Source organism: Sinohyriopsis cumingii, chromosome 19 (assembly GCF_028554795.1).
Source record: "Sinohyriopsis cumingii isolate HCF-2022 chromosome 19, ASM2855479v2, whole genome shotgun sequence".
NCBI lineage: Eukaryota > Metazoa > Mollusca > Bivalvia > Unionida > Unionidae > Sinohyriopsis > Sinohyriopsis cumingii.
This window is the reverse complement of record NC_142979.1, coordinates 38,430,693-38,455,145: the sequence shown is the minus strand read 5'-3', so window position 1 is coordinate 38,455,145 and position 24,453 is coordinate 38,430,693. Positions and strand designations below refer to the sequence as shown.

Below are 24,453 nucleotides of genomic sequence, written 5' to 3'. Positions count from 1 at the left end.
TTGTGTATATTCTTTTTGTACAAAATTCTATAGAAAAATAGATGCATAAAAGATTTGAGATAAATTGTAATGCAGCTTTGTGTGTGGATGCTTCTTGATCAGTACAACAACATTCAACCTAAAGTAGTCCATTGTGGCCTAAAGTTCATGCCTCTGCGACTTTTGGCTATGTTTTGGGTTCAGGTCAGTTCAGTAACAGTTGTTAATCTCAGTCATGCAGCTTTGTGGATGCATTTTGGTAAATGCAACACCATTGTGTCAAAAATAGGTTACTGTGACATGAACTTAATGTTTTTGTTTACGATTTGTGGTTACGTGGTTGTGTCCATTTCTTAGGCATATATGGTCAAAGATTGCAACTCTGTGTAGGGATGTGTTTTTATAAGTACATCACTATCTTGGTTTGGTTTGGTGTGTAATAAATGATAGTTATATTTAGTAAAAAGGGTAGTGGGTGCCCAAAGACACCACATTTACTGATCCAAGCTAATCCAGTTATAAGATTCAAACCTGCACCCTTTCAGTCATGAGTTCAGCATGCAAACCACTCAGCCAGCATGGCTTCTTATCAAAAGTAGGTCACTGCAACTTCTATTTCAAACCTTGGTAAGTTATATTAAGTTTTGTATTTTAGTGTATTTTAGTTAGTTTCTTGGATTTAGTTTGCTGCTGGCATGAAACTTGTGTATTGATGCATCTTGACAAGTAATACAACATCGCCCCATCAGATTCAGGTCACTGTAGCAAGACATTTATGTTCCATGAATCTATTTCTAGTTAAAAATCATGTTACTGATAGAAAGATTGCACACCAACACTACTTGAGAAAAAGCTATGATGCAGCCATGTTGAGTCAAGTCTGCTTTGTGATGGAATATTTGTTTCAACACTACAACAGCATAAACAAAATTTTGGAGAAAAGTATATTTGTTTTAAAAGTTTTAATACTTTGTAGTTATATTTATTTATACAAATTTTCTTCCTCTGCTTCAATTTTTTTTCTCAGTTGATATCATTTTCTGAAAATTCAGCGCCTGGAATACAAAATAATTTTTTTCATAGATAATATTAAATTTCTGCCCCTCAAAATAGTGAACAATAAAAATATATTTAGAAACAACAAAAAAATTAAGCTTTCTCATTTGTCCTAATTTTTTTTTCTATGACGTTTCAATTGGACTGTGTACTCAACCTTACTATGTAAGGCCTAACATTTTCAAAGAATACTATTTAAATTAAGTTGAATAACATTTAGAGAGACAAAAATTAAACAGATTTCATGTGCTCGCAGGTTTCCCATGGAAAAAAAGGATAAAATTAGAAATCTATCTTCAAAACTATTTGAAAAGTCAATTAAGCAGTGAATGAATCGATCATGTCTGATAAAACCATGCTCATGGGATTCATCTACCTAGTTATTTAATAACCTTTATAAAAGAGACATTGTTTGTTTTCTTTTTTCCGTCAGTAATCCTGGATTGGGCCTCCACCTGCCCTTACTGATCACTTACATTGCACATCTGTCCATGTGAGTTTGAATCTTGGTTCAACCAACATGGTTATGTGAGAAAGCTTACAATTAACTTTTTGTGGGTTGGTTATTTTTCCTGGGATATTTCCAGGTTCTTCCTCTACCACAAATACTTGGTGACATGTATATCCCTCATGTGCTGAAAAATGGCATTAACCTTACAATACCAACATCATCATAGACGTGGCTTTCAGACACTAATTTTACAGTTACATAAGACAAAGAATCCTCTCTAAACCAAAATTCTTATGAAGCCAGATTATGTTTCTAGTTCCAAAAGTTTTCAAGAGTTTTGGGGAAACTGAAACTTATTTACTCTGGAAACAAATGTTGTATCCCAAGTGTTAATTTTAAACAAAAATGGACCTTGTAAAAGCAAACTTTAAAGAGAATATAACCAGCCAAAGGTCTTTAAACAGCAACAAATTTTAGAGAGTAAATTTAACCAATCACTGCCAACTTTTGAAATTGTCTGCTCTTGTATTCTGTTAAAAATTGTCTGCACTATGGGTTTTGTTAAAATTGTTTTGCTCTTGGTGTTTTCTTAAAACTTATTAACATATATTTATATGAAACAAATGATCACACCTCATTAGGTGAAAATAGCCTAAGTAGTACAGTCCATAAAAGTGACTTATGACGAGTGAAATGACCTTAATTTGAGGGATGTTCCAAAAGGCTGTGTCCTAATAGTGCATTAAAATAAACTATCTCAACTCACTCTAAAACTGGTTCCCATCAGCCAAGCATTAAAGGGAAGTGAAATAAGTAGCAATGATAAAACAATGTGACCAATTTAATTGGATTCATGACTGTACTGGCATTATAAGAGTGGCATCAGTATAATGAGGGGCTTTAGAAGGAGTGACTACTGTACTTACTTCCAATAGATATGGTATCATTCCCATTATACTTACTTCCACAAGATATGGTATCATTCCCATTGTACTTTCTTCCAATAGATATGGTATCATTCCCATTGTACTTTCTTCCAATAGATATGGTATCATTCCCATTGTACTTTCTTCCGATAGATATGGTATCATTCCCATTGTACTTACTTCCAATAGATATGGTATCATTCCCATTGTACTTACTTCCAATAGTGATGGTATCATTCCCATTGTACTTTCTTCCAATAGATATGGTATCATTCCCATTGTACTTACTTCCAATAGATATGGTATCATTCCCATTGTACTTTCTTCCAATAGATATGGTATCATTCCCATTGTACTTACTTCCAACAGTGATGGTATCATTCCCATTGTTCTTACTTCTAACAGTGATGTTATCATTCCCATTGTTCTTACTTCCAATAGATATGGCATCATTCCCATTGTACTTACTTCCAATAGTGATGATATCATTCCCATTGTACTTACTTCCAATAGATATGGCATCATTCCCATTGTACTTACTTCCACTAGATATGGTATCATTCCCATTGCACTTACTTCCGATAGATATAGTATCATTCCCATTGTACTTACTTCCAATAGATATGGTATCATTCCCACTGTACTTACTTCCAATAGATATGGTATCATTCCCATTGTACATACTTCCACTAGATATGGTATCATTCCCATTGCACTTACTTCCACTAGATATGGTATCATTCCCGATGCACTTACTTCCAATAGATTTGGTATCATTCCCATTGTACTTACTTCCAACAGTGATGGTATCATTCCCATTGTACTTACTTCCAATAGATATGGTATCATTCCCATTGTACTTTCTTCCAATAGATATGGTATCATTCCCATTGTACTTTCTTCCAATAGATATGGTATCATTCCCATTGTACTTACGTCCACTAGTTATGGTATCATTCCCATTGTACTTTCTTCCACTAGATATGGTATCATTCCCATTGCACTTACTTCCGATAGATCTAGTATCATTCCAATTGTACTTTCTTCCAATAGATATGATATCATTCCCATTGTACTTACTTCCACTAGATATGGTATCATTCCCATTGTACTTACTTCCACTAGATATGGTATCATTCCCATTGTACTTACTTCCGATAGATATAGTATCATTCCCATTGTTCTTACTTCCGATATAGTATCATTCCCATTGTTCTTACTTCCAATAGATATGGTATCATTCCCATTGTACTTACTTCCAACAGTGATGTTATCATTCCCAGTGTACTTATCATTCCCACTGTACTTACTTCCAATAGATATGGTATCATTCCCATTGTACTTACTTCCAATGGTATCATTCCCATTGTACTTACTTCCACACAGTGATGGTATCATTCCCATTGTACTTACTTCCAACAGTGATGTTATCATTCCCAGTGTAATTATCATTCCCATTGTACTTACTTCCAATAGATATGGTATCATTCCCACTGTACTCACTTCCAACAGTGATGGTATCATTCCCACTGTACTCACTTCCAACAGTGACGATATCATTCCCATTGCTGTCTTGACTATCATATGGGTCGACATACATAGACTGATAGGCTTCATCCACCATACTGTCCTCATATTCCCAGTCCTGCTTCCCCGACTCCTCCTGAGCCATCAATTCCTCTTCCTGTGTTAAACTGAGCAAATCAGTGTCACTTTCATCCAAGCATGTCTCAGTTTCCGATGTAAGGTCCACATCAGATGTTTCATCTCCATTGAGGATGAATCCAATCCAAGAGTCCCCCAGCTGTTCATAGGATTCCTGACCTTCCATCATGGCTTGCTTAAGTTTGGTATTGTTAATGCCATGAAACATGGTTTCCGATACATGCTTGGAGTCATCCAGATATGCATATAGGTGAGGTTGAGTTAGAATCGAGAAGCCAGGCTGTAAAGCTGCAATCCTCTCCTCTAATACCTCGATGAGCTTGTCTCTTCTGAACAGTCTTAGTTCAAGCTCCATGACCTTTTGAAATAAATGTTATTGATGAAAATGTAAGCTGCAGCTCATGGTTGTTTACTATACTGATCAGACTATATTTGTAACTTATATTTTGAACATGCATGTGGGGAAATATTTTCATTGGGGGTATATATGTTTGGTTTTGTAGGGTTTAATGGCACATCAGCACATTCCTGGCTACACAATGTGAAACTAAGTTTAGGTGTGCGATAAAGGCATATTAAACAAAGAGAGGAAAAGAGGGATAACGGCCTTAAAATACAAAGTCAGAATATAAACTGCATTCTTTAAAAAAGTTAATGACCTCTGCTGTAACCTTGCCATGGAATGCATCCCAGAGAAAAATGGTTACCTCCATTAGTTTCTTCCTATGACATACAAAAGGGCACATTGGGCCTACTTTACATGCCCAGACCTACAGGTCAAAATGTTCACTAAATTTGAATGTATATTTTTCTCATGCCTCTTTACGTCAACATGCCCATGTCAAAATATTTCTATATTCAACACTTATAATGACTATTCATTGCATCACACAGATCACCATGCTGTTGTATAAGACGAGGACCAAGGCACTTGAATGTATTTCAGTCATTTCATTTTACTATTCTGCAGGTTTGTCAAAAAAAGATTATGTTTTTCAAGTGATATAATTTTACAGTTGTACTCATTTTTAAATAAAATATATAAAAATCTGATCAATAATTTAAATACAAAAGCCAGCAAGACTTACAAAAATTAGAAAATATTAGAAATTTTTTCTCTATGTATTCATGTAAAGAAATCCTTAAATTATCACTTTCATAGTATAAATCATACAATTATGAGAATTCAGTAGTGACCTTATCGAGGTGCGAAAGATCACACTGTGCCTCTAAAGGGGGAGGGGGCAAAATTATGGAGTTTGTTTAAAACATTATTAAAGCAGATCATTTTAAGATAAATTTGATTTTGAAAACAAACCTTTATTTTTCCATGAATATTTCACAGAATTTCTTAAGTGATACATAAATTAGATTTTGTTGGCTGGACCAAAAATGTCCTCATTTCACACCGGGACTGCACATCCTTAAAACCGCTACTGTCTACATTATTCTTCACCAGTTTATGTTTTTAAAAAATGTTGATCAGAACAAGCCATCAAAAGAATGTCTGATCTTGTCCCTACCTTGACCTAAGTTAATACAAGATGTAAATTTAACATAATTTTGTATTTCACACCCTGAGATCATGACCTTTGATCTTTTCATCATAGACTAAGTAGGGAGCTACCATTCCTCTAATAAAATGAAACCTTGGACTTGAAATAAATTGGGTGCAGGAAATCGGAGGAAGGTAGATTATCATGTGGAACCCAAAATGACAATTTTAGTTACTGTGACATTGAACTTTGACCTCTAAGATTAGGGAGGTGCCTTACCGAAGTGTAGACCACATATGGTGTTTGAATAAACAGGATGCACAAAAATCGACATAGAAACAACAAACAAATTGCAATGATGACTCTAGTGATCTTGGTCTTTTACCTCTCAGACTCATCAGTAAGGAGCTGCCACTGTTCAGGTGTGATCTACCAGTGAAGTTTGATGAAAATTAGGCCACAGAATCTCAACGTGTCATGCAAAAATAAAAATAAAAATAGGCTTCTGCTTCAAACCATGTGTAAGCCACATACATGTGAGGTTAGAGCAGACAACAGTAAATAAGCATTATACTGAGGAAACTGCTTCCTGCATTCAGTCTGGGGATAAAGAAGGACTAGTAACCAACACAGTGCCCTCAGGGATGTCTAGTCTAGATTCAGAACATATTTAAAGCACAAGGATTAGAGATAAAGAAGGAAAAACATGTAGGCATTGAAATTCAGTTAGAACAAAAAAAAAATTGGATGGTCAGTGTTGTCAAAATTTCTTCCTGGAATTTTGGCAAAGAGATATAAATGGCTGTTAGACCTGAAACCATAAAAATCACTCAAATGTGAAATGAACCATGCTACTAAATTATATATGTCTGCTTACTCCTAATAGCTGTTTCCAAAAAGTGTTTAATAAAATACTGATACAATTAAAATTATATTTGATTTCTGTTTATATGCAAAGTGTGTACTGGTACATCTATCTTACCTTTGTCTGTAGGTATTCGACACATGGTACAGTTGGTGTTGCAGCTGCAAGAAAAATAATCCCAAATCTATATACATGTACAGAACATTTTGGCTGGATTGCAGTGCAATTCTAGGATTGATAATGTCTGTCAGAAAGTCCACCTGTCCATCCTTCAATCAATCTGCCTGGCATTTGTGCTGTGGTAAGGGTTTGTATTTAGATCATTTTCCAAGACACTTACTTCTTGTAGACAAGGATGACTTGGTATGTAAATGTTTCATGATGACTATTAGAACTATCATTGAATGCTAGGACACTGTGATCTATTTATGTTTTATAATTTGATCATATTGCCATAGATGGGTTTTTTATAGGTCACAGTGACTGTGACCATCTATGGTAATAAGTTTCCTTGCAATAACATGATTTCTGCTTTACATATCTTACAAAATATTGAAGGTCAAGTACTGCATAGGAGATAAAGAACCCTATTGATGTATTAGTAAAAATGTCATAGTTCAATACCACTGATTATAGCAAAAATAGTTTTGATCCAATACCAAGAGTTTTACCATATACTGCTTCACCAAACTGCATTATATTGGTTGCCCTTAAGGAGATAAAGAACCCTGTTGTTGTTGTTGCTGTTGTTGTTGTAGGGTGTAACACAATTTTTTAGCACACGATAGGCTGTACATGGTGGCCAGTATTAATGATGGAGGAAGAACCCGTGAAAACCCGGTAAAAACCAGCAACCCACGAGAAGCTTTCTCACAAGAACGCTGTTAAAAAATTGAAAGGTTAAGGTCACTGTGACTGACCAAACAGAATGGTTTCCATGCAATAATATGTTCTGCTTGATATACCTTAACTTTGAAGACGGGTTGCTCTGTAAGGACAGATAACTCATTTATTTTGGCATCTGAAAGTCAAAACTCAAGGTCACCATGATTTGAAAAAATACATGCAACAATAACATGAAAATAATTTGACTTTCCCAAAGCATTCTGTTTTGTGCCCTTGATCATACATGTACTATGAAGCGTACTGATTAGTTCTACATTGAAATGTTCACGATCACAGTGGCCTGATAACAAGAAGATAGTCTGCACTTAATGCTAGTAATTTAGGTTACTGAATCGTCCATCACCAAACTTACACAGATATGTTGTACTTGAAGAGACAAGTAAATATTGCTAGTTTTAGGACTGAAAGGTAAAAACCAACATAACCATTACCCTAAACAACATGCTGGCATGTTATGTAAGTTGTGGTACTCTTGAATGAAGCTTAAAAAATATAAATTTTGCACATCATAACTAAACAGTTCATCAACAGCATTTGGATTGCATCTGGCTTGGTATATAGTGTTTCCTTGTTAAACTGCAATTCATATATAATACCCTTCAAAAATGTCCCTTGTAAAATTCCTGAGGCTTTCAGGCCATGACATTTACAGAGAGAATATCTGGCCAGAATATTTTATCCAATGTTTGCATAAAGGGAAAAAACTGTAACTTTGTATTTAAAAAATACAGAAAAGAATGCATATAATAAGAGACTTAAAGACAAAAGATTTAAAAGAAGAACATTCTCACATTTAATTAATGATGTCTTCCAAAGTTCCATTATTCTTCCAGAACAAAATTTGTCAGGAGTGGAAGTAAAGCATTGAAGATCCTTGTTGTTCAGGTTGATTATTTTTCTCAGATGCTTGAGTTGGCCATGCATTGCCTGTATCTGAATTTTAAAGGCTGCTTCCTTGTCATGGATGTAAGTCTGAATGAAAGATAAAAGTACCACAAGACCCAAGGTAGGATTTTATCAAATGGCATATGTTACATTTGAGCATATTAAAAGTGCTACTGTGGAAAACAAGAGTACTGTAAAAGACATTGTAAAATTTTTATTGATTTTGCCATGATATCTCATTACTGTTGGCAAACCATTGCAGTTTTGCAATTATATGTAATATTTAAATACTGATTGTTATGGAAATTGGCCATTAATATATTTTGAAGTGTGAGCAATAACTTTTAATATTATTGCAAAGCTCTGTGTGTAACAGTTACAATAAAAGTTAAAGTGTCAATGTTTGTCATGAAATAAGGAGCACAAAAGATTGGTTACATTTAGAGTAAAATGATGGCTATATTGTCTTAGCCAAGCTATATTAAACTTAGACCTGTGTTCATATGACCAAAAAAAACCAGCTAATATGTTTCATTTGAAGAAAGCTTGGTTAAATATGCAAGAGCATAACTGTAAATGATGTAGGGGAGGCAACACTCAAAAATGACTTTTAAAGTTCAAAGTAGGCTGATATGTGAAAATATTACACTTGCTCAAGATAAAAATCTTTTGGCAAACTCTGAAACCAGACCACTGCCCATTGATAGGATGTTAAGGTTTCATGGGTTGAATTCATCAATACACATTTAGACAATTATTCATTTGGCTGAATTTTTTCCAGTTGGACTAGGAGTACATCAAGGCTTTCCACTTTCACCCCATTTATACATATGTTCTATTGAGACATAAGCAAAAGGCCTTATTACCTAGTTACATATATGCTTTCAACATGACCCTCTATTTTGTGGATGTGCAATCCATCAATGAAGCAGTAATGGAAATGAAAGGATTTTTAAAAAGAAAAATAAATGGAGCAAACATTAATCTTGACAAGTCAATGTTGGACTTAGTCATCCTCAAGTATCATAAATTTCAAAGATGAAACTTCCAGATATCTGTACTGAGAATTTGGTATGGCTTTAGGAAACTGCTATCTGTTACTTTAGGGTTAGATAGCTATTAAGTATATGTACATTAAGGATTTTTCTTTACATATTCAGTAAACTTCAAAACCTTGGTATTGACTAAATCTTGGTTTTACCTGAACAAATATCAGGAAAGACTCCATAAAAAGAATTGAGAAATTATATGTATTTTTGATTTTTAATGGCAAAATAAAAGACATAAAGTAGTTTTGAAAATACAAAATAAATAGTTTTGTAAAATACAAAAAAGGAAGCACTGAATTTACTTTAAATTAAATGGTTTATAAAACAAATGTAAGAAAATGGAATTTCAAACTCCACAGAGTGTTATGTTAAAAATATTAGAGCAGATGTTTAAGACATAGATATTGACTGTTGATGTTCAAGCAGATAACACTGGTATACAATGTTTTAGAAGTCGTCTGCTTCAGAGATAAAATGTACTCTTTGTTATGGATTTTGATGTGATGAATTCAAATATGACAATTAATTTATATTGTGTATATAGTGAGTTTTAATCATAAATTGCAAGCTTAGATTTTTTCATGTGTTTATGTTTGCTTTACAATATTTCACCTGTCCTGTTTACTGAACACTTTAAAAACAGCAAAAGGGTTATATAAATAAATATTATAGTAATAGCAAAAATCTATTATTTTTATATAATTACATAGTTTAGTCCTTATTCGGTGTCTACTTGGTGCTTCTTGGTTTGTCTCTTGTATTCATTAAATAGAGCATCTCTTGTCACTGTCCAGTCTTCAAGCATTGATGGGCTCTGTTTGCACTGATAGTGTTTCTTCATTTTTGCAATATCCTGGTGAAATGACTTGCCGTGCTCATCCCTCACTGCACCGATGTTTGGTGGAAACAAATGTAGAGGAGAGTGCAAAAAATATATCTTTGGTCACATGTTGCAACCAAGGCTTTTGTATGCCTTGAGGAGGTTTTCCACCAACTCCCTGTAGTTGTCTGCCTTGTTGTTTTAGAGAAAATTTGTTGCCACTAACTGGAAGGCTTTCCATGCTGTCTTTTCCTTGCCACGCAGTGCACAGTCAAATGCATCATCTCGATGAAGTTCACAAATCTGAGGACCAACAAAGACACCTTCCTTGATCTTAACTTCCCTTAACCTTGGAAATTTTCCATGGAGGTATTTGACAGCTGCTTAGGTTTTGTCCATGGCCTTGACAAAGTTCTTCATTAGACCCAGCTTGATGTGCAAGGGTGATAACACAATCTTCATTGATTCAATAAGTTGTGGATGCTGAACGCTTTTCCTCCTAGGCTTCAATGAATGTCGGAGTGGCCAGTCTATCTTGATGTGGTGGGAATCTTGCACATTACCAGCCCATTCGCAGAGAAAACAGCAGTACTTTGTGTATCCAGTCTGCAAACCAAGCACGAGAGCAAGAACCTTCACATTGCCACAAAGCTGCATCTGATGTTGGTCATAGTTCATGCACCTCAAAAGTTGTGTCATGTTTTCATAGGTTTCTTTCATATGGACTGCATGACCAACTGGAACTGATGGCAAAACATTGCTATTATGCAGCAAAACGCATTTAAGAATTGTCTTCGATGAATCAATCAACGGTCCCCACTCATCTGGATCATGAACGATGTTGAGGGTGAGAAAACATGAATCATGTGACTTTGATGGTTCAGGACTAGAAGTTTCATCCTCTTCCTCTTCCTCGTCTGACTTGTGTGATAATGATTTTGGTGTATCAGGAACAGGCAGTCCTCCGCGTGGTACTGGGCGTGTTGCTGATGGAATGTTTGGATAATACACAGTCCACTTTTTCTTCTTTGACACATTTCCCAACTGGAGGCACCAGGAAGAAGTAGCAATTACTGATATGATCTGTTGGTTCTCACCAAATCATTGGTACTGCGAAAAGCATAGATTTCATTTTCCTGTTCAACCACTGGCAAAGATTTGTTGCACAGGAGTTGCAACATATGTGGCGGGCCCACCTCTTGTCCTGATCTCCAATTTTGCAGCCAAAATAAAGGTGATAAGCTTTCTTAACAATAGTGGTTATACTGTACGTTTGTGATGCAAAAGTCAATTCACCATAAACAAAGCAGACGTTATCAGCATTGTTCACACAGGTACGAGGCACCTCTGCTCACTTTGACCAAACATAAATGTGTCCCTTTGCAAAATCAAACACTGACAAATAAGAGAGCATGATACTGTATGATTTCTAGAGCTGATATAGGGCAATTTGTTCAGCAGAGTGATGTAAACTTAGTTATGATTGCATCATCCATGACTTCTAGTAATAACATGATGCAATTCATATCATGTATGATGCAATACCAGTTTCAGATTGCATGATTGATTGTTTTGCCTAAAAAGCAAGTACTGTCCAAATCCAGTCATATATTTCTTGTTAGATTCAGTCAGAGTTGTATTTTAGTCATTTCTGGTTTAAAGGCTCCAATAAACCACGTGATTGTCATTATGTGGTACAGACTAAACCTTGTGTGCTCACACAGTCACGACATCCAAGACCATCGAAAGGCTGTCGTGGACCTAATACACGACCCAAACAACATCCAGGGTCCCTAACTCGGCGAACAATATGTCAAAGGTGGCAAGAAAGCCAAGCCCCAACAGTGCAAATTCCAGTCTGTCAAAAATGGTTCTCGTTTGCAAAACAGATAATAATCGTTTGCAAATAAATAACAACATTTGATACCAACCTCGTGGCACTATAATACTGCCCACAGTATTACTAGAAGGGTATGAAAGTGGTCAAGAAGCTGACAGAAGCCGCTAAAGTTTCACAAGATGTTGCCAGGGTATGACTCAAAAAGCAGGATGTGTGGCATATGTACCCATTAGCACCGTGTAGAAAACCCAGCCTCAGTGTGATGTTCCATCGTATATTGTTTCTGCCACAAGTCAAGCTTGAGCGATATTTGTGCACGTATGCACTGACCTTGGTAGATTTTGCCTGTCACTACAAGGAGACTAAACCCTTGATCACAAACGAGGCCCCCCAAGTCACAAAGGAAGCCTCCCAAGTCACTGAAGCATTGGCACATATCTACAAAGTGGGGACCGCTAAAATGACTGCTGAAGTTTGACCTAACCTTTAGCTAATTACAGTATGCATATGGGGGGGGGGGGTGAGATCAGCATCAAACATGCACAGAGCAATGTGGAGAGGGTCAATGGCAGAACGACTTTTTGTGCACCAATATGCTCAGGGGATTTTACTCTCCGAGATCAAGACTATAGCGCGAAGCATTGGGTGCATTCGGCGGCTTCTCTAAGCAGTGAAGTAATATGACACACAGGCAAATTCTGTTGATGCCATTCGTGATACGTCTGCGTTAGCATTATCGTGCTTTCGACACTGCATAGTCACTCAGTGTGTTCACTCTGGCTGAAAGGTTTGACATCACAGTCAGTAATCCATCTACCATCTTTTGGGGTGGTACTGTTCCACTATGAAACTCCATTCACGAAGAATTACAAATTGTGCCTGAAGATACCCAGCTAACTCCCATGAGTATTCTTGACCCAAGCAGTCGAGTTGTCAGAGCTTGTGGACATTTCCACGTCAAAAGCAAATGCCCAGCAATATACAATAATGTGTATAGTAAATGTATAAATTTAGTGATCTTTTGCACACAAAAATTCTGCTGTGCAGCAATATTTCCCTCAGTAATGATAGGTAGGCATTAGTGCGTATGGCCAGTGCATAAACTATGGTCAACATCAGTGCCAGCTTTGTGGCGATTTGAAGGTTCTTGCTCTCTTGCTTGGTCTGCAGACTGGATTCACAAAGTACTGCTGTTTTCTCTGCGAATGGGATAGTCGTGCGAGATATCCCCACTACATCAAGAGAGAATGGCCACTCCGACAGTCATTGGATCCTGAGAGAAAGTGTTCAGTATCCACCCTGTGTTGAATCAAAGAAGATTTTGTTACCACCATTGCACATCAAGCTGGGTCTGATGAAGAACTTTGTCAAGGCCATGGACAAAACACAAGTTGCCTTCAAGTATCTCCGTGGAAAATTTCCAAGGCTATGTGAAGCCAAGATACAAGAAAGTGTCTTTGTTGGTCCTCAGATTCGTGAACGTCTTCGAGGTGATGTATTTGGCCGTGCACTGCGTAGCAAGGAAAAGACGGCATGGAAAGCCTTCCAGTTAGTGGCAACAAATTTTCTCTGAAACAACAAGGCAGACAACTACAGGGAGTTGGTGGAAAACCTCCTTAAGACATACAAAAGTCTTGGTTGCAACGTATCACTAATGACACATTTTTGCACTCTCATCTAAATTTGTTTCCACCGAACTTCGGACCGGTGAATCACGAGCACGGCGAGCGATTTCACCAGGATGTTGCAACAATGAAGAAACTTTATCTGGGCTAATTGAGCCCATCAGTGCTTGCAGGCCATTGCTGGACAGTGACAAGTGATGCTCCATTTAATGAATACAAGAGGCAAGCCAAGAAGCACCGAGTAAACACCGAATAAGGACTAAACTATGTACTTATATATACATAATAGTGTTTTTGCCTTTTGTTTTATAATAAATTTTATTTGTATAACCCATTTGCTGTTTTTTATTTAAAGTGTTACATAAACAGGACAGGTAAAATATTAACATGTCAAGCAAACAAAAACGCATGAAAATACCTAGGTTTACAATTTCTGATTAAAACTCGAGTATCTACACAGTATAAATAGACGTAAAATGTAAAAACTTAAATATCTTGGAAATGGAAGCCAATCAGTTGTTTTAATTGTCATATTTGAATTCAGCACGTTAACATCCATAATAAATAGTACATTTTATCTATGAAGCAGACGACTTCTAAAAAAATTGTAGACCAGTGGTATTGTAGGGGATATGAAGGTACAGAGGACTGAATGACGAACAAATGGAAGAGTCCGATTCTCTATCACCCATTTCTATGAAAAGTGTTGGTGAAAGTCTAGTTCCTTGTAACAAGTAAATTTCGGTAACAAACGCGAGCTCATAAATAGAATGGTGATTGACATAAAATTGCACTCAAAAGGTTTTGGCACATATGGCGTTTGAAGTTAATTTGAAATGTATTGCAGTAATACCATAAATAATCGTTTAATTACCTTGTCTTAAATGTCTTCTTATTTTCTAAAAATATACTTACCAACAATCGCGCTTTTTGCTCTTTCAATCTTAAAATAGATTCCTTCTTCAGCCGAACAGATTCTAAAAGTTGAGAAAAATTAAATTAAAGTTTCATCTTAAATATACAATAATTTACGCCGTATCAAGGATTTGACTTTGTCAAGGACATGCGTTGATATAGTGGAACCTTTACCACCGATTTGTTTCTTCAGCACACACAACCGAGCTACATGGGCGAATTATTTATCCCAGATGACATAGGTTATAACACTCACACACGCACGCACTTGCTAGATTAGCTGAAGTAACATTGACAAGAGGTCCAGAGCGAGGTTGCTTTCAAAAGACAAATTTATAAAATAACGATTTACAGGAAACAATATGAAAAAATATGGTTCAATCTAAATACGTTATATTAGCTCCAATACACGGAAGAGAAGACGAGGACATTTGGATGGACGAACAAACAAAATAAAGATTATAACTATAAGGCTGCTGCATCTTGATTCAGAACATTTCCAAAGATGCTGAATCATATTGTACTATTTGACCACCAACATGATGGCACGTTGAAACATTATTATACTATTCGACCACATTAAGGCAAGTTGAGTCGTATTGTACTATTCAACCACCAACACCATTGTACATAGAATCGTTATTGTACTATTCGACCACCTGATGGCATGTAGTTGAGTCGTCAAGGTACTATTTGACCACCAACATGATGGCAAGTTCATTCGTTATTGTACTATTCGACCGCTAACATGATGGCAAGTTGAATCATTATTGTCCTATTCGACATGCAACATGATGGCAATAAGCTGAATTGTCATTATACTATTTGGCTACCAACATCATGGCAAGAAGTTCAGTCATTACTGTACTATTCGACAACCAACATGATGGCAAGAATTTGTTATTATACTGTTTGGCCACCAACGTGATGGCAAGAAGATGAGTCATTATTGTACTATTCGACAACCAACATGATGGCAAGAAGCTGAGTTGTTATTGTGCTATTTGGCCACCCAACGTCATGGCAAGAAGTATTATTGTACTATTCGACAACAAACATGATGGCACAAAGTTGTTATTATACTATTTGGCCACCAACGTGATGGCAAGAAAATAAGTTCTTATTGTACTATTTTGACAACCAATATTATCGTAAGGTTAAGGATGGTTAGTATTTGTTTATTGTTCTAACTGTATCATCATTATTTAAGCGCAGATTTCATTATTTAATTGCATAATAAAAGCAATTATGTAGAAATAAGCCAATCAGACTGAGAAATTTTCTTTGTGATCCTTCGAACTTTTGAACTAAACTTCGTATTTGGATCACATAGGACCGGTACATCCAAATACAAAACTAAATACTATTTTGGGAAGTTCTTTTCTCGAATCGGTCGATAGAACGAGTTTTTATACGGTATAAGTATAAATACGCCTAGGTTCTTTGCCACGACTCGGAGCAAAACAATTTTGTGGTTTTGTAATTATTTAGGTATTAATTCTTGTTAATACGGTACAAATACAGCAACTCGTTGTAATGGGATTTGAATCAAGTTGCAGTTTAGATTGATCATTTTTAAAAGTTTAAATGTAGAGCGTAAAAAAGAAATATTTCCGCGAGGTAATGTCGATGAAAACATCTACTATACCATTTTCAGCTTTCAGTAGTAGATGAAATAATAATAATAATACTAATAATGATATTATTATTATTATTATTATTATTATTATTATTACAAATATAGGTAATATTTAGAACGACGATATTTGCTAACTACCATATATGACAATGTACTTGTGGAAATACTTACAGCCTTGGTGTGCAAAACGGACATTTTTGGTGATCTATTTGAAAGTAAGGATTTTAATATTACTATTGAGCGCAACGTCAATGATGGAAAATTAACCAAAAAAATCATTGATGATGTTCGAAACAAACGTTCAGTCTATATTTCCGTTCCCCACACCCAGCGTTATTTCCGTGTTGCCAATAACATCGGCACCAACTTTTTTAAATTCTGTACGCATTTTAATTTTTTAAATCAGTTCGTCTAAATATATCAAGAAAACGTGAAATAAACGCATTACACACACACACACACACACACACACACACACACACACACCACATTTGTATTTCGTTGTATTTCGCCCCGATCTGAGGTAAAGAAAACATTTGACGTGCGTTGGAATATATTTCTGTCTGACGGATTCGATGTACCCCGAAGCAATATCAAACTCGAACTCTCCAATTTGTGTGTGTGTGTGTGTGTGTGTGTGTGTGTCTGTGCATGAAGTTGATATTTTTCCTATATCTATTTATAATTATCTATTTATAATGAAGGAAAACAAAGAAAGAAAACCTACTCAGCGATTTAACAAGTTCCAACTTGACATTAGCCAGTGAACTCTCCGTGCACGTCAGCTGATGTTGTTCCAACACGACCTGTCGGGCTTCAGAGGCAGCGAGTGCTTTCTCCAATGTGGCATATGCATCCTCGTTTTCTTTGATTTTTACTAAGAGGAAGAAAAGTTCTCTAATGCTCAGGTACGTCGAGATAAATAAATTATAACAAAATATTTTTGAAACACATTATATCACTTACGACAGATGATCTATAAACATCGGTCTCAAATTAGATGAATTGACTATTGACGTAAATTAACTGATTGTGTATTTTAAACAAGAAATTTATAAAGTTATGGAAATTGTAAAGGTGATAAAGACGCCCAGATCGAGTGTATTATCGACAGTTTCGTTGACAGGCGTGGACAATGTATCTAAATCAGCACACACAAAAACATACTCGTTGAAACCAGCATATTAAGAAATGTGAGGAAAAATCGCGTAAAGTTTTCGAAGGATATCACTGCTGAATTTAACGAATGCAAGATTGATAAAGTTCATCTGTTCAGCTAGTTTTAAACAGAAAAAAATGTTTCGTCCAGTTCTTCCAAAGAAAATATGTATATAACTTAATAGAAAATTAGAGGTTGTCGTTGTGTTTATTGAATAGGAGATGGAATGATGACCAGTGCGTTCAAGTAATATTTAGTGATGTATCTACTAGTTATCGAACAAAATCAACGTGACAATTTGGCGACCTTCAAAGGAAACATATCGTCCCGGGTACATGCGCCCTCTACAATAAGGGTGGTGTTATTAATGGTGTGAGGTTGCATCATTACTGCGGTTTTGGACTGTGTGAGGGCGATGGGAACATTAATGCTGAGAAATATCGTAACATTCTGGATCAACATCTTTAATGAATTTAAGCTAAATATTTTGGCAGTAAACCATCGCTTTCAGGAAGATGACGCCCCTGCATGGGCGCCCGTATATGGGGGGGGGGGCACTTGCCCGGATTTCACCTCTTAATGTTTTGGCCTATATCCGTAAAATCTAATAGCTTACCACTACATGTTTGCTCATGCCCCCCCCCCCCGCAAAAAAAAACAGTATGTGAGCGCCCCTGCGCCCTGCACATTGGGCTCGTGTAGTTGAGGAGTTGAAACGATAACATTGGATATATTACATGGTTAGGGCAGTCGCATGATTTAATTATAATTGCAACTCTGTGAATTCATTTATTGGAATCGTTGCGAAATGTTGCTAAAACTGTTAAAACCCTTGACGAACGTTTTGTTTTGTGACCTACATATGGGTTGATTTTAGCGTTGATTACAAAAGAGATTATAATTCCATTTCCCTTTGGGTTATGATTTTGATTTGTTTACATCCACCATCTTGTCCTTTCGTGGATACGTTTGAGACGACAAATCCCTCTAAAATATGTTGGCATTCTGTTCTGGATCAAAACAAATCTAAACTACAAAGTATGGCTCTCCTCGCAGCAAAAAAACTACATGAAAAGAAAAATCGTAATATCCTCCATCTCAAACATACAAACCTCGAAATGATGAGGAATATTTATTGCACCAAGAGGTAGCCGGTGCCAGTTTGGTTGACATCCACGACACAAACCCTGATTTGTCACGTTTAAATAAAATTTATGATTTAGTTTAAGTGACATAGACCTTAAAACTATGGAACCAAACATTATAAGAGACTTTTCATGCAGAATAATTTCTCGAACTGGTTAAACAATAGTGGTATCCGCTTCATAGACCTTAAATCATTACAAGCAGATTCCCCCACCCCATTTATACGCCAAGGTTGATTGACGTCTTTAAAACAGAATTTGATTTAACACTCGGAAATCGTATCTTTGACTTTGAAACTAACGACAGTATATGTTTATTTGGCATCTCCTACACAGAAACTGCGCTGTCATATGAACATGACATTTCAACTTTGAGGCATAGGGACGTTAAAACTCACCCGACTTACCCTTGATTTAATATGGATCTTACGTAATGTAAAAACTAGTTATTTTTAGTACAGAGACTTTGACCTTCTTCCTACTGACTACAAAATCAATTGAGGTCTCCGTTTGACCAACGAGTACCTGCATACATAGTCTGGATTCATAGCCAGTATGTAAAACTTGAGTTATTCCAAGGAACGAAAAGAATGACGGACAGACGGTCAACCGAATAAGCAAATTCTACAAATTGTCGCGATGGCATACTATTTTTCCCTTGTAAGATTATACGTACTGCCTCGCAAAGAATCACTATATAGTATTTCCCTTTCGCGAATATGGTGTGTTAAATTTCTTTGTAATGTTTAAATTATATGTAGGCCATTATTTTACATTATACAAAACATACCTGGCCTGGTCCCTATATTCTACATTATACAAAACATATACCTGGCCTGGTCTTTATATTCTACATTATACACACATATACATGGCCTGGTCCATATATTCTACACTATGCAAAGATACACCTGGAATGGCCCTATATTCTACATTATATAAACATAGACCTGGTTTGGTCATATATTCTACATTATACAAACATAGACCTGGTCTGGTCCTATATTCTACTTTACACAAACATAGACCTAGTCGGGTCCCTATATTCTCATCATCATTCATCACTTGGGTTCGAGTCTCGGATACGGCTAATGTGGGTATGTGAGAAAGCTTGCCAGTAGCTTCTCGTGGGTCGGTGGTTCTTTCCCAGGTTTTCCCGGGTTCTTCCTCCACCATTAATACTGGCCGCCATGTATAGCCAATCGCGTGCTGAAAAATGGCGTTAAACCCAACAACAACAACAACAACATCATTCATCACTGGCGACTCAGTCTTGAAAGACCATGCGAATAGCGCTGTTGGGGTGTTGTCTGTCTCTGTTGGCATCGTCTGCTCTGGCTGTGCAGGTCTATACGTGAGTGACAGTCCCTATTGCAGTTGGTGCAGACATACTGTGGTTGCTGCCGCGTTCTTCTTTCTGTCACGTTTCTCCGCCGCCAACTGGCCTCTCCTCGCATCAGCGACCGATTGTTTACCGTCAGTCTCCAGGTGCCTCGGTCCTCGGCCAGCTCTTCCCAGCCATCGGGTGAAATGTTGCATGCCTTCATGTCTCTCTTGCATACATCCTTGAAACGGAGTGAGGGGCGGCCGACTCTTCTCATGCCAGTGGCCAGCTGTCCATATAGGATGTCCTTTGGCAGCCTTCCAACCTCCATGCGTCGGACGTGTCCCAGCCATCGAAGGCGGTGTTTGCTCAGCAGGGAGTACATGCTGGGAGTACTTGCACGCTGCAGGATCTCGCTGTGTGCAACACGGTCTTGCCAGCTGATTTTCAGGATGCGTTTTAGACACCGTATATGGAAGGAGTTGAGCCGGCGTTCTTGTCTCATGTAGGTACCCCAGGTCTCACTTCCATATAGAAGGGTGCTGAGAACGCAGGCCTGGTAGACTTGGACCTTGGTGTGCTCTGTCAGCGCGTTGTTTTCCCACACCCTCTTCGTTAGTCGTGCCATGATGGTGTTTGCCTTTCCAAGCCTTCTGTCCAGCTCCATATCAAGCGAGAGAGTGCTGCTGATGGTTGACCCCAGGTAGGTAAAGTTGTTGACTGCTTCCAGGGTTACACCGTTGATTTTAAAAGAAGGGGCAATAGCGGTATCTTGCACGCTGAAATTTGTTTTTTCCAAGCTGATGGTGAGACCAAACTGCATGCAGGCATCAGGAAAACGGTCTCCCAGTCTCTGGAGGGCTTCCTCGGTGTGGGTCATAAGAGCTGAGTCATCTCCAAAAAGTATCTCCCTGATGAGCACAGCTCTCACTTTGGCCTTTGAGCGCAGTTGTGCCAGGTTGAACAGCCTCCCGTCGGACCTGGTGTGTAGATATATGCCATCCGTGGATGAGTCTAAGGCGTAGGACAGGAGCAATGAGAAGAAGATCCCAAAAAGTGTTGGTGCCAGCACGCAGCCCTGCTTCACGCCGCTGTTTATTGGGAAGGAGGTTGAGGAGGATCCATCATACAGGACTGTTGCCTTCATATATGCATGGAAAGAGATTATCATGCTGAGGAGTTTTGGGGCGCAACCGATCTTACTGAGAAGTTCAAAAAGGCCCTTCCTGCTGACCAAGTCAAAGGCCTTGCTGAGGTCGATGAACATCATGTAGGGTGGTTGACCTTGCTCTCTGCTCTTCTCTTGGAGTTGTCGTAGGGAGAAGATCATGTCTGTCGTCGACCTGCCTGCTCTGAAACCGCACTGGGATTCTGGGTACACACGGTCCGTCAGCAACCGCAGCCTGTTGAGTATGATGCGGGCGTACACTTTACCAACGATGCTCAGGAGCGAGATCCCTCTGCAATTATTAAAATCACTGCGGCCGCCCTTGTTTTTGTACAGGGTCACAATTGTGGCATCGCGCATGTCTTGGAGGACTGCTCCTGGGTGGGAAGACTGGGCTCGTTAGCCTTTGCAGGCAACCAGTCTAAGAGAAGGAAAACTCTGATTCCAAACCCGGGCAGATGAAGCTCGTTAGCCTTGTCAGGCAGTTCGTCTAGGAGAAGTAAACTCTGATTCAAAACCCACCAAGTCCCATCCATTGGATGATGGCTCCACTGCCTTGTGGATATCTTCGGGAGAAGGAAAGGCTACGGGAGTTAACCAAGACAGAAAATCCGGAGTGGAACCCCCAATGCGGCTGGGTGTCGAGTACGACTTCCTTCTGGCAGCTCCAGACTGGTGCCAAATGTCATACTCAGCATTCCTTCGGCCACCAGCAAGGACGAGAGGGGGATCCTGACGTCTGGCAGCCTAGGATCTCCATACTCCACGCCCAGGCTTGCGCCCTGGAGAGGACACCCCAGTCTCGCTACTGAGTGAGGAAACAATACGGAAGCTGACAGTGTACGGGTTATAAGTCCCACCCGACTGCGTATGGAAGGGGTGCCTAGGGTCAGCTTTGACGGTTGGAGGGATCATCGTGTCCCACTGGCCGACTATCGCCCGCCTCAAGCCAGGCAGCCTCCGGTCAATAAGGTGTTGACCCGCCATCGTCTGCCTGCTCCAGTGGGTGTCTGGAACTCAGTGTGTTGCTCAGCATGACAAGCAGACGGTAATTCCACTCCAGACAAAAGAAACAAGAAACCAATAAAGAAGTCTCCAGCTCTTCGTTTTGAAAGCTGAAATGTGCGAACCATGTGTACAGGCATCTCCGACGACCTCAGAGAAGTGGACGACACCAGAAAGACGGCCATCATCGATAGAGAACTCACCAGACTAAATATCAGCATAGCTGCCCTCCAGGAAACTAGGCTTGCCTCTAGTGGCCCCTTCAGAGAGGACAACTACGCCTTCTTCTGGATGGGTCGAGAACCTGAGGAGCCCCGCCAGCACGGAGTGGGCTTCACCATCAAAAATAATCTCCTGGCCTCAGTTGAACCTCTTACAGGGGGCACTGAACGTCTCTTGTTCATCTTCCACACCACTGCTGCAGAACCTGTCAACATCATCAGTGTCTACGCCCCCACCCTCACGTCGTCAGAAGACACAAATGATCAGTTCTATGGGCAGCTGGACGAACAGATCAAAGGATGCCCCAAACATGAACCACTATTCCTTCTCGCAGACTTTAATGCCAGAGTAGGTGCGGACCACGAGTCATGGCCTACCTGCCTCGGATATCATGGCACTGGAAAGACCGACGAAAACGGTCAGAGACTACTGAAGCTATGCACCTACCATGGCATTTGCGTCACAAACACCTTCTTCAAGTGTAAGCCACAACACAAAGTGTCATGGAAACACCCCAGGTCTCATCGCTGGCACCAACTCGACTTAGTCATCACCAGGCGCTCTGCCCTTAACAGCGTCCTATCCACCAGAACCTACCACAGTGCAGACTACGACTCCGACCATGCCCTCGTGTTCAGCAGAGTGCGACTACAGCCACACACACTACACCGCTCAAAACCAAAAGGACGCCATCGCATAAACATTGCACAGATGTCAGTCTCCGCCAAGGTGGAGGAGTATGTGCCCGCCCCGGACAAGGCTCTTCAGGACCTGCCTGAACACGACGCTGCAGCCAAGTGGAACTCCATGAAGGGTGCCATCTACAGTACAGCTATGTCCACGTTTGGCAAGAAGGATCGACCCAGCCAGGACTGGTTCATCGCACACTTATCAAGGATGGAACCACAAATCGAGGAGAAACGAAAAGCCTTCATAGCTTACAAAAAATCCCCTAATGAACGGACGCTTGCTGCTCTCAGAAGTGCCCGAAGTAACACCCAACGCATCGCTAGACGGTGTGAGAACGAGTACTGGCAACAACTGTGTGAAGGGATCCAGCGCAGTGCCGAATCCGGAAACACCCAAGGTATGTACAGTGGCATCAAGAAGGCTCTAGGCCCTACAGTGAAAGGGGTCGCTTCCCCGATATTTCTGATGGGAGAGAAGATCACAGACTGTGGGCAACAGATGGGTAGAGCACTAATCAGAGCTATACTCCTGAGAAACGTCAGTCACCGATGCAGCCCTCAGCAGCATAAAGAATCTGCCCACCATTGAAGAGCTCGACAAAGTGCCAACCTATGAGGAGCTCAGCAAAGCAATCGACTCCCTCCCAAACGACAAAGCACCAGGTAGTGACAGCATCCCGCCCGAAGCTATCAAACGTGGAAAACCAACATTGCTTAAACCACTGCATGAGCTACTTTGCTTCTACATTATACAAATATACACCTGATCCGGCCCGTTTATTCTACATTAGGGGGCGCTCACCAGTTATTATGTACTTTTGAGAGAGTGACGTATGTAAGGTGAAGCTATTTGCATTTAAAGCATACACAATGGAGAGAATGGTGGCATACCTGTATGCTACATTAATGTAATGTAATGTGGATGATATTTCTTTGGAAATTGTACATGATATAAACACATTGCTAACTAAAATGAACGCTCCCTGGTGCTAAAAAATCAGACTAAATTTGTCTAAAGTACATTATCCATAGCAGCTATTTTAATAGGGAAAATGAATTTTGCCAGACTAGACAATACCAGCTTCTGAAAGGGCAATGAATGAATTACCAAATATATAAAATGTAAAAAAAAATGTTATCGGCTCTTTTTTTTATACAATTTACCTCTGAAGTTCAGGAAGTGAAAATGACCAAGTAGAGCTAGCACTTTTTTGAAAGTCGCACATCTGGTGTAAGGCCAAGCTGTATACTCTATAACCCATATTACACGCATCAATCATATATCAAAATAAAGAAAATTAACGGTTCTTTGAATTATACCTAAGATATACAAGGTCATTTTTAAACAGCCAGTAAAACCAGTGAGGAAAGCTGGGGAAATTCTTTTTCTTTAAAATCCTAACCCCTATGCAAAATACGAAACTGTAGAGCGCCACCTTATACAAACATATCCTTGGCCTGGTCCCTATGTTATATATTATACATACATATACCTGGTCTGGTCCCTGTAATTATACACATAAGTGGTCTGGCCCTATATTCTCAGTAATGTTGTATGGATAAGTTACAAGTTCGAGTTCAGAATTAAGTATGATACTTTTGAGGCTATATCTTTCGTTAAAAA

At 38.8% G+C, this 24,453-nt stretch overlaps 1 protein-coding gene across 4 annotated transcripts in view; it reads right to left on the bottom strand.

Moving 5' to 3' along the window:
• Positions 1-795: 795 nt before the first annotated feature.
• LOC149775522 (uncharacterized) overlaps positions 796-24,453 on the bottom strand; it is a 38,558-nt gene continuing 14,900 nt past the window's right edge. For 2 of the 4 annotated variants that reach the window (XM_089943364.1, XM_089943367.1), the window contains 5 exons: positions 16,845-16,994; positions 14,479-14,540; positions 8,136-8,316; positions 6,556-6,599; positions 3,770-4,435 (listed from right to left, as the gene is read on the bottom strand). In XM_089943364.1, coding sequence (XP_089799490.1) covers positions 3,785-4,435; positions 6,556-6,599; positions 8,136-8,316; positions 14,479-14,540; positions 16,845-16,994 — 1,088 coding nt within the window. In that variant the 3' untranslated portion in view covers positions 3,770-3,784. Of the gene's footprint in view, positions 1,035-3,769; positions 4,436-6,555; positions 6,600-8,135; positions 8,317-14,478; positions 14,541-16,844; positions 16,995-24,453 lie in introns of those variants that run through there. The other 2 variants (XM_089943365.1, XM_089943366.1) reach the window with 2 other exon arrangements.